The sequence below is a fragment of the Dendrobates tinctorius genome, unplaced genomic scaffold, assembly GCF_039654945.1.
Source record: "Dendrobates tinctorius isolate UK_male_01 unplaced genomic scaffold, ASM3965494v1 ptg000032l, whole genome shotgun sequence".
Taxonomy (NCBI): domain Eukaryota; kingdom Metazoa; phylum Chordata; class Amphibia; order Anura; family Dendrobatidae; genus Dendrobates; species Dendrobates tinctorius.
In genome coordinates this window covers 5,589,382-5,608,750 of record NW_027361700.1, presented here as the reverse complement: position 1 = coordinate 5,608,750, position 19,369 = coordinate 5,589,382, and the positions used below count along the sequence as shown (strand labels likewise).

At 45.2% G+C, this 19,369-nt stretch overlaps 1 protein-coding gene across 1 annotated transcript in view; it reads right to left on the bottom strand.

Moving 5' to 3' along the window:
- LOC141086374 (signal transducer and activator of transcription 5B) overlaps positions 1-19,369 on the bottom strand; it is a 247,273-nt gene that overhangs the window by 14,171 nt on the left and 213,733 nt on the right. The window contains exons 9-16 of the mRNA XM_073572342.1: positions 18,817-18,972; positions 17,779-17,958; positions 15,962-16,049; positions 14,311-14,433; positions 11,470-11,562; positions 11,074-11,280; positions 10,624-10,718; positions 7,310-7,440 (exon numbers count right to left, since the gene is read on the bottom strand). Of these exons, the coding sequence (XP_073428443.1) occupies positions 7,310-7,440; positions 10,624-10,718; positions 11,074-11,280; positions 11,470-11,562; positions 14,311-14,433; positions 15,962-16,049; positions 17,779-17,958; positions 18,817-18,972 (1,073 nt within the window). The remainder of the gene's footprint in view (positions 1-7,309; positions 7,441-10,623; positions 10,719-11,073; positions 11,281-11,469; positions 11,563-14,310; positions 14,434-15,961; positions 16,050-17,778; positions 17,959-18,816; positions 18,973-19,369) is intronic.

Sequence of the window (19,369 nt, the reverse complement as noted above, 5' to 3'; positions counted from 1 at the left end):
AAACTAATTTAGGGCGGGACTACAGCCTGCAGCACCCTTAGCCCGAACGTGAGATCTGAAGAGGCACCCATATCTAATCGATAGTGGTTAAAAAAGGTGGAAGGAGATGACCAGGTGGCCGCCTTACATATCTGATCAATTGACACTCCAGATCTTTCTGCCCAAGATGATGCCATGGCACGAGTGGAATGCGCCCTCAGGTTCTGCGGAGCCGGACCTCCACCTGCTGTGTAGGCAAGAGAGATAGCCTCCCTAATCCACCTCGCTAATGTGCGTTTTGATACCCTACAACCTTTCCTGGGACCTTGGAAGGATAGGAATAATGCATTCTCCTTCTTCCAAGGATCCGTGGCTGCTAAATATTTAAGTAAGCATCTCCTAATATCTAATGCCTGAAGTTTTTGCTCCTTAGGGTTGGTCGGATTAGGGAGGAAGGAAGGCAGAACTATCTCTTGTGTCCTGTGAAATTGTGATACTACCTTGGGAAGGTATGCTGGATCTGGCCTTAGGATTACTCTATCCTGTAAGAACTCTGTGTAAGGGGGCAATCTGGAAAGTGCCTGTATGTCGCTCACTCTACATGCGGATGTTATCGCCACTAGAAAAGCTGCCTTAAGAGATATAATCTTTAATGAGGCCGAATCCAGAGGTTCAAATGGTCTTTCTGTCAAGGCCGTAAGGACTAAATTTAAGTCCCAAGGTACACATCTGTCTTTGTGTATGGGTCTCGATCTAGCCGCTGCTTTGATGAACCTTGCTACCCAATAGTTATTGGCAATATCACATGCAAACAAGGCCCCTAAGGCTGAAACTTGTACTTTTAATGTACTTGTGGAGAGACCCAATTCGAGACCCTTCTGGAGAAATTCCAGAATATGTTTCGTGGGAATTCCGTCTCTGGCGTCAAACTGAAAGGTGGACAGGAATCGCTTCCAGGTCCTAGCATAAATGTTAGTGGTAATCAATTTCCTGCTTTTTAGGAGGGTATCAATTAACTTCTTGGAGAACCCCCTATCCTCTAACAGTGACCTTTCAAAGACCACGCCGTCAAATGGAGTCTCGCTACTTGTGGGTGGCTGACTGGCCCCTGGTAGAGGAGATCCGGAAGGTTCGGCAGCACCCAGGGATCGCATACAGACATGGTCCTCAACCATGCAAACCAGGTCCTCCTGGGCCAAAAGGGGGCAATTAATATGACTCTTGCCCGATCTTCCCTGATCTTCCTTACTACCAGAGGTAGAAGATTTAATGGCGGGAAGGCGTATGCCAGAGAAAAGTTCCATCTTATCAGGAGGGCGTCCACTGCTAGTGGATTTTCCCTGGGATTCAGAGAGCAGAACGATTTTTCTTTTCTGTTTTCTCTGGTGGCAAAGAGGTCTACCTCTGGCCGACCCCATCTGCGGACAATCTGGTGGTAAATATCCCTGTTCAAAGCCCATTCTCCTTGCTTTAGAGCCTTGCGGCTTAGAAAGTCTGCCTTTACGTTGTCCTTTCCTCTGATGTGGAGCGCCGTCAAAGATAGAAAACTTCCCTCTGCTATTTGAAGGAGACGTTCTGTTGTCCGCATCAGGGCGTCGGAGCGGGTTCCACCTTGGTGGTTGATATATGCTACCGCTACCTGGTTGTCCGAGAGTATCCTCACGTGATGGCCCTGTAGGTACATAATGAGTTTTTTGACTGCCTGCTCTATCGCCAATAGCTCTCTTTGGTTGGATGAGATCTCCGTATCCGAATCCCACTGTCCCTGTACCACTATGTCCCCCATATGGGCCCCCCAACCGAAGGGACTAGCATCTGTGGTTATAACACGGGTTATCTGCGTTATCCAGGGCACCCCTGAGGCTAGGTTCTCATCATCGAGCCACCATCTAAGCGATGTGACAGTCGAGGGGCTTAGCAACAGTTGACCTTGTAAGGAGTGTCTTAAGGCCCTGCTATTAAATAGGACATCCTTCTGAAGGGCTCTAGTATGGAATTGTGCCCACCTAACTGCTGGGATGCATGAGGTTAGAGATCCCAACAGGGACATGGCCTGTCTGAGGGTCATAGAAGGATTATCAACCGCCCGAAGAACCTGCTGCTGTATCCTTTGCATTTTATCCAAATGGCAACAGACACTGCTGAGTTTCTGAATTTAATAGTAAGCCTAGAAACTTTTGTATTTTTGAGGGCTGGAGTCGGGATTTCTCGTAGTTTAATATCCATCCGAGGTTTTCTAACCTGGACTTAGCTCTTTCTATCTGGGATGTACAATGGCCCCCTGATTTTCCCACAATTAAAAAATCATCCAAATATGGAACAATCAGGATGTCCACCTCCCGTAAATGCGCCATAACTTCGGCCACTATCTTTGTAAATACCCGGGGCGCTGCTGAGAGACCAAAGGGAAGGGCTCTATATTGAGAATGACGGACTGTGCCGTCTATTGAAACCGCCACCCTCAGGAACTGCTGGAAGTCTGCATGGATAGGTACATGATAGTACGCATCTTTCAAATCTATGACTGCCATAAAACACCCTTTAAACAATATTTTTATTGTCGTATTGATGGACTCCATCTTAAAAGTACGGTTCACCAAAAATTTATTAAGGAAACGTAAGTTAATGATCGTTCTAAATGTCTTATCAGGTTTTTGGATCAGGAATAAGGGAGAGTAGAACCCTCTTCCTCTCTCAGCTTCCGGAACCTCTATCAGGACGTTTTTCTGGCATAGGCTCAAGACCTCCGCTTCTAAAGCTGCTTGTTCGAGGGGTGAAGATCTTAAAGGAGTGGATTTAAAGGTATCCCGCGGGACCTGGGTAAACTCCAATCTAAGCCCGGTGGATATTACATTGCGCACCCAGTCACTATTTGTAATCTGTGACCATGCCGGAAGGAAGGATGATAGTCTACCTCCCACGGTCTCTTTTGATCTCTAGACGAGCGTCTAAACATGTAGCCCGTACCTCTTCTCCTTCTATCTTCCCATCTGGGACGGTCTCTAGTAGGCGAAGAATTGGGCCTTCTCCCCAGACGGAATCTCCTTCTACCAAATGGGCGTCGGTAGGATGTAGGCCAGAGATTTGGGAATTTTTTCTTGTCGTCCCCAGCCTTCTCAAGCAGTTCGTCCAGGACTGCGCCGAACAAATATTCCCCCTCACACGGAATAGTACAAAGCTTCGCCCTGGTCTGAATGTCTCCCTGCCAGCACTTTAGCCACAGGGCTCTACGAGCCGCATTAGAGAGACCTGCTGCTCTGGCTGCCATTCTTACTGCATCCGCCGAGGCGTCTGCTAGGAAGGCTGCTCCCTCTTGGATTGTTGGTAGGGCCCCAAGAATTGTTTGTCTTGACGTACCCTGTTTTAATTGTGACTCCAACTGGTCCAACCAGACCATCATGGACCTGGCTGTGCATGTTGACGCCACTGCTGGTCTTAAGGAACCGGCTGCCATCTCCCAAGTATTCTTAAGGAAGGTGTCTGCCTTCCTGTCTAGGGGATCTTTAAGGGATCCCATGTCCTCAAAGGGCAGCGAGGATCTTTTCGATGCTTTTGCAATGGCCGCATCTAATTTGGGGGCCTTGTCCCAAGTATTTACTGCCGGATCGTCGAAGGGATATCTGCGTTTGAGGGCTGGTGGTAGCGACCCTCTTTTATCCGTTTTTTTCCACTCTCTGTGGATTAGATCCTGGATCTTCTGAATTAACGGGAAGACTCTATGCTTCCTCTGCTCCAGCCCCCTGAACATGACATCCTGCATGGATAATTGGGGCTTAGGCTCCTCTACTTCCATTGTCCCTCTGACTGCTTTGACCAGCTTGTCTACCCGGTCAAGAGGCAGACAAAACCGCCCAGAGTCCTCTTCTCCTGAGGAGGACGAGGGAGATGAAGCCTGGGAGTCTCTACTTCTCCTCCATTCTGCCGAGGAATCGGACTCCACCGGGACCCCGCCCTTTATAGTTTCCGGCTGGGACAGTGACTTTAGGGTTTCCTTCATTTCTGCCCTAACAATGTCTCTCAAACTCGCTGCTACCACGGGCGACTCTTCCGCCACTGTCTGCTGAATACAGGGGGGGCACAATCTTTTGGGGCAGGAGTCCGGTAATGGGCATGCACAGAGTGCGCATTCCCTGTGTTTAGTTTTACTTGAAGCCTTCTTCCCCTAGAATAAAGCACAGAAGGGGGGCCCCGTCACTGAGTGAACTTTCACGAAGATCACTTACCAGTGCCACTCTCAAGTACCGGAGGATGAGGGGGATTCTTCTCAGACGATGCTCCTGTCTGCTTAGAGGAGCTTTTATGGCTGGACTGGTCATTTCGTCCCGCACGTTCACTGTCACGTGACTCTTTCTTTTTCTGCTTGACCTGCCGAAGGTCATCCAGGGGCGGCAGAGATGTTTGTCGCTGCTGCCGTCGTTGCTGCTGCTGCCGCTGCTCCTGCTCGCTCTCCATTACTGCTCGCAGTAATGTGGCCAAGGCAAGGCACCCTGCCCGGGTCCTGCCTATATACCCCTCCTCCGGACAGCAGTATGCGTGCCGCGCCCCTCGCCCCTAATAGGGCTCCCTTCCCCAGCTGGCGCCGCACCCGGCCGGAGAGCCGACGCTCATCGGCGTTTGCGATGGGCGCCGCCATCTTGTTTTTCTCGCGCATGCGCAGTGGCGCCGCCGACCCGGAAGCACCTCCTCCGACCGCCCCCTGACGTCACCGCGACCCCGCCCAACCGGAAGTCACGCGGGACGCCCGGGAGCTTCGGGATACCGCGCTCCCCGGTCGCAGCGTCCCCCGCAGCGCGCCGGCCACCGCACCAGCGCCGCCGGATCCGGGGGCCCCCGGGGGGAGACATACTCACCGGCGGCGGCCTTTATTCTGGAGTCGGACATCCTCCGGACGCCGCTCCCTGCTGACTACGCCACCGCCGTGCTACCCATCCTGGGCCACCGTGGCGTCTTCCAGGGATCCGCACCAGGCCGAGGTAGGAGACCCCCCCGCTACCTGTATCGGCCGGCCGGCCTGGGATCCTGGTCTTCTGTAGGATCCCGTCCCTTCAGGAACAGGAAACCAACTGATGCGTGGGAGAGGTGCCGCCCTTTTTGTATCTGTAGGTTTCCTGTTCCTAAAGGGCGGATCCCCTCTCGTGGTGCTGTCATGGGAGTCCGAATAAAATAGAGGTAATTTTCCAGTGGCTCTGGCTGAAGGGATGATGTGGAATATTATAGTGAGTGTGGCTATGCGGAGTGGGCGGGGCTCTACACTCAGCTTTATTTATATAGATATAATCATTATAATTTGTTATAATTAACCGTAGTTAGTTACTATGCCCAAGTAGCGCCGGGCTCTTCAGCTAGTGTCCTATAAATGGCTGTTCTATTCCTGATCTAAGGCTACAGTCACACACAGCGTTTTTGCTGCGTTTTTTGAGGATATGTTTTTCAGCTGCGAAAGCAGATCAGCTTTTTAAAAAACCACATCACCGGAAAGGTTTTTGAGCTCATAATGTTTTCAATAGCAAAAGCAGATTAGAAATCTGCTCTATCCATATCTGTCTATACATATCTTATCTGTACCAAAAAGAATGAAAGCCGGGTAGTACACAGACTAAAGGGGGTTTTACACTAAGCGATATCGCTAGCAATATCGCTAAAACGTCACTGGTTTTGTGACGTTATAGCGATATTGCTAGCGATATCGCTGTGTGTGATACTTACCTCTGACCGGCTCCCCCGCTGTCCATCGCTGATCGTGCGAGAATGTCCAGCTCCATTTCTCGTCAGGCGCTTCCTGCTGAGACTTACTGCTGTGACGACGAGCGACGCTGGACGCGGGCGGGAGGTTGCCAGGATCGCTGTGTGTGAATGGTAAGTATCGTGCGCTGCGTCGCTGCTGCATCGCTGTGAGATCTTTCTGTATGAAAGCTCACTAGCGATCATTTAGCGATGCACCAGCGATCCTGACCGGGTCGGATCGCTGGTCGGATCGCTGGTGCATCGCTAAATGTAAAAGGGCCTTAACACTCCATTTTTTTTTTTTAGCACCAGCCAGGTACACCTCATAGCTGCCCAAAAGGACGCCCAGGACAGGCATTGCTCGTCTTCAGTAACACATCAACATCAATTGATAGTTGGAATAAATAGACTGCATTCATCACCACATCTTCTTAAGGTGCAGGCTCTATTTTCAAGTGTAGGGGTGTGCAGTATGAGGTTCTGCAGCAGCTGAGGTGTGCAGTATGAGGTTCTGCCCCCCCTAGGTTTGATCCTGGCTACGACCATGGTGTGAATGTAGCCTGAGGATCTAGACTTTGTCTTAGCTGAGTGAAGCGCCTCCTATACAGACAAGGGTACAAAGTAAATACAGTATGTTCTATCTAAATATCTTGATTATTGTATCATAAAAATGATTAAATGTCTGATGTTCACACTGTACTACAATAAATTTTTCACTTCAATATAAGCAATATATGTGGGAGTCAGAGTCGTGGAGTCGGTGTAAGGGAAACTGAGGAGTCGGAGTCGCAGGTTTGGCTAAGGCCTGTTTCACGTCAGTCAAAAATCCGCCAGGTTGTAAAAAAACGGATCCGTTTCCGTTGTGGCCCAAACGGATGCCACCGGATCAGTTTTTTGACGGATCCGCTTTAGTAAGCAGTGACTGAAATTTAAAGGAAAACGAGAGGGAGAGCGAGAGCATTTCGACGCTTCCAGGACGGTATTTCAGGGTTAAAATGTTTCCCGGAGCAAAGCGTCGGGGCATGCGCACTAAAAAATAGCGGACCGTCAACCCAAAAAAAGTTGCAGGGTCTGTCTGGTCCGCCCGGGAACCGCTACTATTTTCACGGATCCGTCAAAAAACGGATCCAACGGACGACCGTCAGTCAACATCTGCAACTAATGCAAGTCTATGGGGGAAAAAAGCAGTTCCGCCAAAAAAGGGGTGGATCCGTTTTCTTTCAGAAACTGGCGGATTTTGACTGACGTCAAAAACGGAAATGTGAAAAAGGCCTTACCGACTCCACAGCCCTGCTTGCAAGATCACTTAGAATAAAAGCCAAACCAGAATCTCAATTTTCAGACAGTCCTGGTTTGGCTTTTATTCTAAGTGATATTGCAAGGCTCATTAAAGAGCCGATATTGACTTTTAGGATCGCTGCTTTCAATAGATGGCGCTGGAGTTCTAGTTCTCTTCTTCTCTGAAGAGACAATTTGCATATTTAATTTCCCAGAGGAGCCAGCATGGCTTATGAGTCTCCTCACTGTGACATGCCAGGCCTGGCTGGTCACTCTCCACAAGTAGAAACGTTACCCTTTAGACCTTGAGTTAAAGGCTGAAACTTACGCAGCTCAAACTTCCACGCTATTGTGATGCCTCCTATCTCTGAATCACTGAAGCGCAGAAGAAAAGTCCCATCCCTCTTGTTCACCAGCATATCATGAGCTTGCTGCTTGTTGACAAAGCCCAGAATAGCCCTAAAATAAAAAATAAAAATATAGCTATAACGTATTAAAATGCTAAAGTTAGGCAAAATGCTAAATACAAAGGATGGTAGCACTGAACCAGTGATTAGTAGAATCCAAAGATGAAAAAAAGGAAAATGCTTATAACAAATATTGGTCCATACAATACATTTTTATCTTCTTTGATAAGATTAATTGTAACGAGTATGTTCTTATTCATTGCTGATGACTATAGGATAGCACAACTTAGAGGGAAGGTGCATCGATCATGTTACTTTTAGATATAAAATTCTGTGCATAATATAACATTACAGAAATGCAAGTTTCAGATTTCTGATACAGAGCTCCAAATCCATTGCATAGACCCAAATGTAAAAATGCCCTACCCTGACCTTTTTAATCCATAAACCTGTGTACATGTGTATGTACTGTAGTATTTCAGTGTGTTATAGTGCTCACCTACCGCCGTCTTCTCCAGGACCCACTTCTGTCAACGCTCTTCAGACTATCCGCGTCACACCCGGAAGTGGCTTTTACAATATAAGCCTATGGAGCCTCAGAATGAGGCCCCATAGATTTCCATAGTAATAGACTTCTAAACACAGAGTTATCCTGCTGATCGGAAGCGCCATCAGGTGATTCACAGAAGTGGAGTGGAAGCAGAAAAGCGCTGGATACTGGAGAAACCTTTGTTAGGCAAGTATATTACCACACTGACATTACACTAGGTACATATATACACAAGGTTTAGGGGAAAAAAGTTTATGAAAGTCCTTTAAGGGTGTGTGCACACGCTGCGGATTGATCCGCGTGGCTTTTGCAAAATCTGCATGTAAATTTGCAGGTTAAAAAGACCTGCGGTTTATCTGCGGATTAGCCTGCGGTTTTGCCCTGCGGTTTATCATCTCTACAATGAAGGAGATGGAAACCGCAGAGGAATCCGCAGAAAGAATTGACATGTCAATTCTTTCTGCGGATCAGAAACCGCAGCAAATCTGCGCAGAAAAATCTTCACCGTCTGCACTGCAGTTTCCATTTCCCATAGGATACTATGGTACTGTACACCGCAGCAGAAACTGCTGCGGATCCTCAGCGTGTGCGCACACTCAAAGTGAACAAGCTGGCTGCCTCCATCCAACGATACATAAAAATTATTTATTGCTTTATTGAGGATTCATTAAAAACATGGAGTTCAAAGATATAAATATCTTTAGACGCCATGTTTAATGAATCTTTAATAAAGCATGAAATAATTTTCCATATACAGTGGGGAAAAAAAGTATTTAGTCAGTCAGCAATAGTGCAAGTTCCACCACTTAAAAAGATGAGAGGCGTCTGTAATTTACATCATAGGTAGACCTCAACTATGGGAGACAAACTGAGAAAAAAAAATCCAGAAAATCACATTGTCTGTTTTTTTTTCATTTTATTTGCATATTATGGTGGAAAATAAGTATTTGGTCAGAAACAAGCAATCAAGATTTCTGGCTCTCACAGACCTGTAACTTCTTCTTTAAGAGTCTCCTCTTTCCTCCACTCATTACCTGTAGTAATGGCACCTGTTTAAACTTGTTATCAGTATAAAAAGACACCTGTGCACACCCTCAAACAGTCTGACTCCAAACTCCACTATGGTGAAGACCAAAGAGCTGTCAAAGGACACCAGAAACAAAATTGTAGCCCTGCACCAGGCTGGGAAGACTGAATCTGCAATAGCCAACCAGCTTGGAGTGAAGAAATCAACTGTGGGAGCAATAATTAGAAAATGGAAGACATACAAGACCACTGATAATCTCCCTCGATCTGGTGCTCCACGCAAAATCCCACCCCGTGGGGTCAGAATGATCACAAGAACGGTGAGCAAAAATCCCAGAACCACGCGGGGGGACTTAGTGAATGAACTGCAGAGAGCTGGGACCAATGTAACAAGGCCTACCATAAGTAACACACTACGCCACCATGGACTCAGATCCTGCAGTGGCAGACGTGTCCCACTGCTTAAGCCTGTACATGTCCGGGCCCGTCTGAAGTTTGCTAGAGAGCATTTGGATGATCCAGAGGAGTTTTGGGAGAATGTCCTATGGTCTGATGAAACCAAACTGGAACTGTTTGGTAGAAACACAACTTGTCGTGTTTGGAGGAAAAAGAATACTGAGTTGCATCCATCAAACACCATACCTACTGTAAAGCATGGTGGTGGAAACATCATGCTTTGGGGCTGTTTCTCTGCAAAGGGGCCAGGACGACTGATCCGGGTACATGAAAGAATGAATGGGGCCATGTATCGTGAGATTTTGAGTGCAAACCTCCTTCCATCAGCAAGGGCATTGAAGATGAAACGTGGCTGGGTCTTTCAACATGACAATGATCCAAAGCACACCGCCAGGGCAACGAAGGAGTGGCTTCGTAAGAAGCATTTCAAGGTCCTGGAGTGGCCTAGCCAGTCTCCAGATCTCAACCCTATAGAAAACCTTTGGAGGGAGTTGAAAGTCCGTGTTGCCAAGCGAAAAGCCAAAAACATCACTGCTCTAGAGGAGATCTGCATGGAGGAATGGGCCAACATACCAACAACAGTGTGTGGCAACCTTGTGAAGACTTACAGAAAACGTTTGACCTCTGTCATTGCCAACAAAGGATATATCACAAAGTATTGAGATGAAATTTTGTTTCTGACCAAATACTTATTTTCCACTATAATATGCAAATAAAATGAAAAAAAAAACAGACAATGTGATTTTCTAGATTTTTTTTTCTCAGTTTGTCTCCCATAGTTGAGGTCTACCTATGATGTAAATTACAGACACCTCTCATCTTTTTAAGTGGTGGAACTTGCACTATTGCTGACTGACTAAATACTTTTTTTCCCCACTGTATTGTTGGACGGATGCACAGCTTACTTTCCTTTCTCTGAATCTTTAGTATTGATATATTCTAGATTTACTCATCACTGAATGATGAACTTATTTTGGTAACATGAATCAAAAAGAATAATGTAAATGTCATTTAGTGGTGGAGATTCACTTAAAGGACTTTCAGTTATAAATTAACTTTAGAGTTAAGGGCAAAGAATTGCCAAAGAGAATTTGCAGTAGAAAACTTTATATGTTTATGTGGTAAGTGGCGGGGTGGTTCAGTGACAACGACATGCCGCAATGGCCTCTTGGCATTTCTGTAATATCCACAGTTCACACTTACCCATCATTCCAGTGAGGCTTTAAGTGTTTTTTCAAAACTTCCATTACTCCATCAAACCACTGCCAGAAGGTGTAATTCCATCCCGGCAAATTCTCCTGCGTCAAAGGAAAGGCGCACAATTCAAAACTACAGCTATTTGCTTACGTCCCAATCAGTCATCACGGAAGAAAGGGCAGAAAAGAAGCAGTTTTAAAAATATATATCTGCTACATCGATTTATTTGTTGTGCAAGTCTTACATAACTTTTCCTAAAATGACATGAGTAAAAATTGCATGGTGCCCTTTGCATTACCAGTCCACAGTAGCTCAGTAATGTGCTGGACTAGGATGTGATATTCCAAAGCAGCAACTTTGGATCGTGACCAGCTCTGAGTGTGTGACCCCCTAACTGGGCACAGAACGTAATCAAATACTCGTAATTTAATAGCCTCCGGCCAGTTAGCCTCTCACCCTATTAAACTGTGCCCAGGACACGGTCATGTTATTGTAGTCATCTTTGTGGTTACTGGTGTTGTTGAAAAGTTTCTGTGCCAAGAACACTAGATTCTCATCGCTGAGCCCTCGGTTACTCTGAACCTCTGCCTTAAACTTCATGTTCAGAGCCTCACAAAGCTGCGGCCAAAGGACTTTGTCTGGGACTACAAATGGCACCCGGCCCTGTGGAGAAGAACAAATGCAAACATCACTAGATAGAAAATTTTCCACAGGGAAAAAAAAAAAAAGAAATACTGGGAATAATAGCATCTATGTAGATGAAACCAGCAACACATTGTGGCCACACTCAGAACAGGAGGGCTGAAAACCAGGACTGTTTAAGGCACATCACAGAAGAAACGTTTTACTTACAGGCTCGGCAAATGCATTGTCCCACAAGACTGTCGCAGTAGCATTATTGTCCTGACTCCCATGAACGATTACTACAACAGGGAGGGAAAGTGTCTGCAAGAAAGACAGATAAAAAAATATAAATACTTTTTTTTTATTCTAAATCTAATGACAGATGATTCTATTTTTCCAAATAGCATGGTAAAAAACTTTTGGTCAAGCGGAAACAGAACTTGACAAGCGTCAAATTATCAAAAATTCTGGCTTATGGAACAGTCATGTAAAATTAGATAAACCTGTAAGGAAAGGCAGCACTATTAAAAACATTAACTCTTCCATTTCCGGCTGGCTGGGGAATGGTTAAGCATAAAATACAAGCATGCTCTCATTATAAAAAGCTATTCTATAAAACATAGCTTAAAGGTGTATTAAATTACTTTAATTAGATAGATGGCATGAAAATAGACAAGTTTGCAATTGACTTACTTTTTTTCTATCTGCAGTCATTCTTCTGCAATGGCAGCTTTTATCTTTCATAGTATACAGCTGGATTCCATGGAGCTTGGCCACTACTGCCTGCCCAGACCCTGGCCTAATGTGCACAGTAGTTACATTCTAGCAGAGGAGCTAACTCCTAACATACCAACCACTAGCAACAGTCCATTGATTTCTGTACAGCAAATAAATGCTCAATTCCCTCTCAGCTCCTGTCAAGCAGCTGTTCTTAATCTTACAAAATCACCAGCCTATAACATTGGCTTCTTCCATAGCAGATCTTCTAATCACAGCTCTCGGATCTCCTTGCTCAGACCTGTGTGCTTTTTCAAATGCCCTGTTATCTCCTTATGTAAATTACAATGCAAAAAGTGTAGACTCAGACCAAACCACTGATAGCTGAATGTGTTACAGCAGAACGTGTGCTGAGCATTCTAGTTCTACTAATACTACAGGTTTTCTACTCGCCAGAACTGTCACACCAGAACTGTGAGAAGGGCACACCCTGCCAGAAACCAGGAAGTAAGGAAACTGTAAAGAGACTGCATAGCTCTGAACTGCTCAAGAGAATTCTTAAGAATATCCCTTTAATAAAACCCTAACTTTTTTGCACTGTTTTCCATCCTGACACACATTCTGTAATTAAGCAAAGGAGGGTGTGGATGACAGCCTCATCCCCTATACTATTATCGACAAGGATTCCTGCTCAGCCAGCACCCATGGAGAAGCTCTGTAGGTTTTTCAATGTGCACTTATCCTGTGTATGCGCAGATGAAGCCAATGAGAGAATACTCGGCTTATTGTGTATTTCTGAGCAGGATACAGGCTGTTTCAAGATAGTATAAATAATGGTATAAAAGATATTATCACGCTCCCCTGGGCCCGATTACAGGATTTGAGGCATGGCTAACTTGTACAAACTGTCTTGTCAGGATCAGCCCTAAATCATTTGTCATGACTAAGGCTGCTCCCAGCACCAGAAACACATAATGTCCGCATTTTAAACTGTCACCAGTTTGTATGCACACTTAATAAAAAAAAAAAAAAGAATTGCTTGTCCGTGAAGATGGACTACCTCTTTTCTTCCAAAGATGCAAAATACTGAAGAACAGTCACCCAGACACCTATTATAAAGGGTGGCTACATGGTACTACGATTGAACACAAATGAGGCGTGCATACAGTCACACGATCACAAGAAGCGCACCATGTCAGCTCAGTCTATGGATCCTTTTACATTAGTCGATGTGCTGCAGTTAACAAGACTCCACCTATCAGAAACTTGTTTACTGATCAGTGGTCATTTAATATTTAATTGCGTTTTTATATAGGCAGACCACGTTCTCAATGTCTACTGAATGATCAGTAATAGATGGTTCTGTAAGCATAGGCTGCCATTGTTTTGAGCAGCGCAAATTCAGTTTACACAGGATGATGCGCTGCCAAGAACAATGATTTTTTTAAGCCTACTAAAAATCAATTTAAACTGATGAACGAGTATTTTGCTTGCTTATCGGGTGATCAGCAGACTGTTTACACTGCACGATTATTGTGAATGAGTGTTCCAAGGAACCCTCATTCATGATTATCTCAGCATAAATACACCTAAGGAGTGACGCATGTTCATACAATTAGATTAAGTCCATACTCAGTAAGACAAACCGCATCCTACAAAATTATAATTAAGATGTTTTAAATTATATTGAAGCTAAATATGCCAATTCTCAACCCAGGTCTGGTGTCTTTAGCGTATACACTAAAGGGCCTGTCACACTAAGCGATATCACTAACAATATCGCTATAACGTCACTGGTTTTGTGACGTAGCAGCAATATTGCTAGCGATATCGCTATGTCTGATACTTACCTCTGACCGGTTCCCCCGCTGCTCATCGCTGATCGTGCGAGAACGTCCTGGACCGTTTCTCGTCGTCAGATTCCTGCTGGGCTTCCTGTGGCGCCGACAAGCGACGTGTGGACGCGGGCGGGAGGACGTCAGGATCGCCTCATCTGACAGGTAAGTAGCGACCCCCAACCCCTGCTATGTCGCTGGTGAGAACTGCCTGTGTGGCAGCTCACTAGCGACCACTTAGCGATGCACCAGCGATCCTGACCGCGTCATATCGCTGGTCGGGATCGCTGGTGCATCGCTAAGTGTGACGGTACCTTAACATTAAAAACTACAGAAAATTGGATTAAATCTGCTGAAAAAGTACCTTTATTATTGCAAAATTATTAAAATCAAGCACTCATTGGTCCAGAATCCAATAATTAAATGCTTTTATGGGTCCAGATAATTGGATTGTAAAACTAATCATATTGGTATTTAGGAACACTTCCGGATGAAGGTTCACCTTTTTGCTACTTACCTTCACCTGGAAAACCAATTCATTTCCTCCAACACTGAATTGAGACTCAAACAATATAGTGAACTTCTCCTCGGTGACAGACTCTGCCCCTCGCCGGTCTGAACGTTTGATCCTCTTTAACGACTAAATAGAAAAAAGTGAAAAAATAAGACGTATAGCAACATGTATAACTTCATCTTAGATTACATGTGGGGACCCTTTAACTAATATTAATGAGGCACCATCCTAATGGAGAAAATAAGCAAAAAAAAAAAAAAAATCACCTTGTCCTCACATTAGGCAAAATAAGGAAATTAACATCTGATCCCATGATTTTCAGAGTATACACTATTATACAAAATGTGATTAAGAAATTGCAAAGTTAGAAAGCTTTCAAAAATAGAAAATAGAATATTTGTTGCGACCCCATCCTCAACCTGCAGAGCAGCATCAAAGCATCAATTCTTCTTGGTATACTTGACATAGTTTTTGGAGTAGGTTGTTCCAAACATTTTTGAGAACCATATACCGTATTTTTCGCTTTGTAAGACGCACTTTTTTTCCCCCCCCAAACTTGGGAGGAAAATGGGGGTACGTCTTACAAAGCGTACATGTCTTACCGGGTGTAGGCCGCAGGGGTGTCTGGTGGTGCTGTGGGTGTCTCTGGTGCCTCTGCCGACATTTTGCCACAGGCCAGAACCCCAGGGCACTTTCTTGGTTCCCTCTGAGTAATGGACTCCGGCAATATGGCCGCCGCCACCAGGGGCAGCACATGCTCTGTTGGTGATCTCGGGACTAAGATCTCGAGAGATGAAATCTCAGCACTGAAACTTCATCTCTCGAGATCTTAGTCCCAAGATCACCATGTGCACATGCGCGGCACCCGGTGGCGGACATATTGCCGGAGTCCATCACACAGAAGGAACCGTGAAAGTGCCCCAGGGCTCTGGTCTGTTGCAAAATATTGGCTGTGCCCCGGGCAGTGTCTGAGACACCGTTGGGCACCGGAGACACCTGGCAGCAGAACAAAGCCCCCCTGGAAGCAGCACAAGCCCCTCTGGCAGCAGCACATTGGAGCACCCCCTCATCCCTGCCTGCGGCCTGGAGCATCACCCCACTCCTGTCTCCTCAAGCAGCGATCCTGGGACCCCACTTCACCGCAGTCACCACCCCCGGAAGCAATAAGATGCATGGATTATAAGAAGCACCACCATTTTATTAAAAAAGATTTTTTTCTTATTTTTCTCCTCAAAATTTGGGGTGCGTCTTATTATCCAAAGCATCTTATAAAGCAAAAAATACGGTATCTTCTGTGGACGTAAGCTTGTGGAAATTCAAGACAAACTCGATATTGGGATCAAGGATGTGGAGACCATATCATCACAACAACTCCAACCATACGGCAAATGTCATTAAGAACTATATTCAGTGTAAATGAAAGCAAGGTGTCCTGGAATTGATGATGTGTCCCCTTGATCTCAGCATCATCCACTATTTTTGGGATTACATGAAAATTTAGAAGGATTTGGACAGGCCTACATCCACAGGAGATCCAAGATGTTTGGAACACCCCCCCCCCCCTTTTTCTAAATTTGGAGTATGACTGTTTCTTCGGGTTCATCAAACGAATAGCTTTTTAAACTACTTTTGTATCAAATCCAAGCACACCTACCATGTTTCTGAAGTGTGCACTTAGTGTGCCAGTGGCCTGGTGGTACTCCATTACACAGCAGTTATTTAAGATCTCTCCGCTACTGTCACTGTGAAACAAAAGCAAAGGATTTAATAGGATTACATTAGATTATGTCACAAGAAAAATAATGACCGAAATAGGTTTCAGTACATTACAGACACAAATAAGGTGTGGTCTGTTCTAAATGAGGAGCAAGGATATAGATAAGAAATCATACCTTAGGTGACAGCAACGTAATATTAAATGAACACACTGGTGATGTGTTTCCCCACTAATAGCAAATGGCAATATGTATGCAGAGAGTGAATTGCAATACTTTCTAGTGTCATAGCCTTCTGCTGTTTCCAGCGTCGCTCCAGGTCGGCGTCACATGACCGCCGGTGTGATCGTTCAGTTAGATGTGCATTGAGAAAATTCAAAAATTGACCTCAGCTCCACACAGTATTCTACATAAATGCGGTCATGTGACACCAAAGTCGGTAAGTATTACAATACACTCCATGCATACACTGCTATATATTGTAAAAAAAAAAATAAAAAATAAAAAAAATCACCAGAGTGATCGTTAGTGGGCTACTAAACCTGTTGCCAGGTGGTCCTTCATAATCATGTGCTCTATATAACCTCGCCCCACCACTGATTGGAAGCTTTCTTCCTATGCACAGTGTACACAGAAAGCTGCCAATCAGTAGTATGAGTGGTTGCTATATAGAGCTCAGCCTTAAGGGCCTGTCACACTAAGAGATATCGCTAGCAATATCGCTATAACTAGTGACGTTATAGCGATATTGCTAGCGATATCGCTGTGTGTGATACTTACCTACGACCCGCTCCCCCGCTGGTTATCGCTGATCGCGCGAGAACGTTCAGGACTGTTTCTCGTCGTCAGCTTCCTGTGGCGCTTCCTGCTGTGAAGACGAGCGACGCGTGGAGCCGGGCGGGAGGACGCAGGATTGCCTGGTGTGACAGGTAAGTAGCGATCCCCGTCCCCAGCGATGTCGCTAGTGAGATCTGCATATGTGGCAGCTCACTAGCGACTACTTAGCGATGTACCAGCGATCCTGACCCCGTCATATCGCTGGTCGGGATCGCTGGTACATCGCTAAGTGTGACAGTACCTTTAGAGAACTAGTAAATCTGCAGCAGATAAACCAATGATTTATGAAAACTACAGCAAGCAGTCCAGTAAGTGATATGCTGCTGGAATCAGGGTTTCTAGCCCTACATGCATCACGCTGCTCTCAGATGGAGTAGCAAAAACCAGGTGTCATATTGCCTTTAAAAGGCATCGCTAGGTGGTCGCTAGTGAGCTGCCACTCAGGCAGATCTCACTAGCGACATCGCTGGGGACGGGGATCGCTACTTACATGTCAGACGCGGCGATCCTGTGTCCTTCCTCCCGCCCGCGTCCACGCGTCGCTCGTCGTCACAGCAGGAAGCGCCGCAGGAAGTGACCGACGAGGAATGGTCCAGCAGCTTCTCGCACGATCAGCGATAACCAGCGGGGGAGCCGGTCGGAGGTAAGTATCATATGCAGTGATATCGCTAGTAATATCGCTGCAACGTCACAATCGGTGACTTTGCAGCGATATTGCTAGCGATATCGCAGTGTGTAACGGGGGCTTTAGATTATGCTACTGTATACACACAGGGAGGGCAGATGATATTAATCAAGACAATTTTTAGTCAATCCAGTGGATCTGCTATCAAAATCCAATGCATATTCAAGACAGAAGAAAGGATAGATGGGAAGAAGAGAAATCTAGGTGGTATTAGGTGTCACTTAGGATACTTACTTTCGAGTGTTTTCATTCTTCAGAAGAGCCTTAGCTTGTAGTTCACTAATGATGGTGGCCTTCACTTGAGGTGGGTTCATATGGACATTCAGTTTGCCACCCACCAGCAGCCGAACTGTTGCTGCAAACTTTGTTTGTGTTTTCAGAACTTGTGGTGGTTGCTTTTCTATGATAAATGTGCTGCAAAATGAAACAACCACCCAACTTTGATGCAATTCTTCCAGAAAATGCAAGCAGTTCATGACAATGAATGTAAAAGCCACTAATGAAGCCACTTAAAGAGAAAATGTTTGGAAAACCTTATTCTCAGTGGCGACAACTACATCTACCTTGCACATTATATCCGGTCTAGTACCACCCTGATATGCTTGACTCGTGTCTAAACTGTAGAAGACGTAGCACCGCAAAAGGGGCATGAATTAACAATGTATGAGTAGGCTAGTTGGGAAATAATGTGGAGGTGCTTCATAGCCCTAAGCTCTCTTATGTATGTAAAGATTCAAAGTTGATTTTCTCATCTTTGTAAAATCCATTTATGGCCATGAAGGTGTGACTAAACAGGTCTTATAATAATAATAATAATAATAATAATAATAATCTTTATTTTTATGTAGCGCTAACATATTCCGCAGCGCTTTACAGTTTGCACACATCACCACTCACAATCTAAATTCCCTATTAGTATGTCTTTAGAATGTGGGAGGAAACCGGAGTGCCCAGAGGAAACCCACGCAAACACGGGGAGAACATACAAACTCCTTGCAGATGTTGTCCTTGGTGGGATTCTAACCACTGAGCCACCGTGCGTTTTACTAATATACCCAGCCATGTCATTAGATTGATGACCCTAAAACTCCCGAGAGGTTCCCTTTAAGTGATCTCAAACATTTTACTTACTTGTAATGAAGGAAACAATAGTATGAACATTAATGTCAGGTCAGAAGACCATGCAAACTCACAGGTTTGCTGACAGTGCCTCAAGCTTTAAGTTATGATAGAGCCGAAGCGCAACTTGAGTGGCATATGGTTATATGTTACCTGGTTACTAAAGCAGAGATTATATCTGTGATGGTAGCATTCAGCTCAGCGAGAAGCTCTTCCACAGGCCCAGGGATAGGCAGCTGCTGGCACAGGTGCTCTGCCCGCCGTATCTGCTGTCGATTCTGCCAGATTATTTCCGCAAGCTTTTCACACCTAATAAGGAGAGATGGGCGAGAACATGAATCAGGACACTGGAAATAGAAAGACAAATGTCTTCTATGTGCAAATTCTCCCAGGCCTGGCAGGTATGGCTATTGGCATTATTCATCACAACCCCACAAATAAAGAGCTCACAACAAATCTAAAAACAACAACAACAACAACAATAATAATAAATTTGATTTCTATAGCGCCGACATATTCTGCAGCACTTTACATTTCGGAGGGGATTTGTACAGACAATAGACATTACAGCATAACAATAATCACATAGATTATTATAACAGATACCAAGAGGAATGAGGGCACTGCTCGCAAGCTTACAATCTATGAGGAAAAAAAGGGAGACATGAAAGGTGGGTGGTAACAGTTGCCCTGATTGTATGGACCA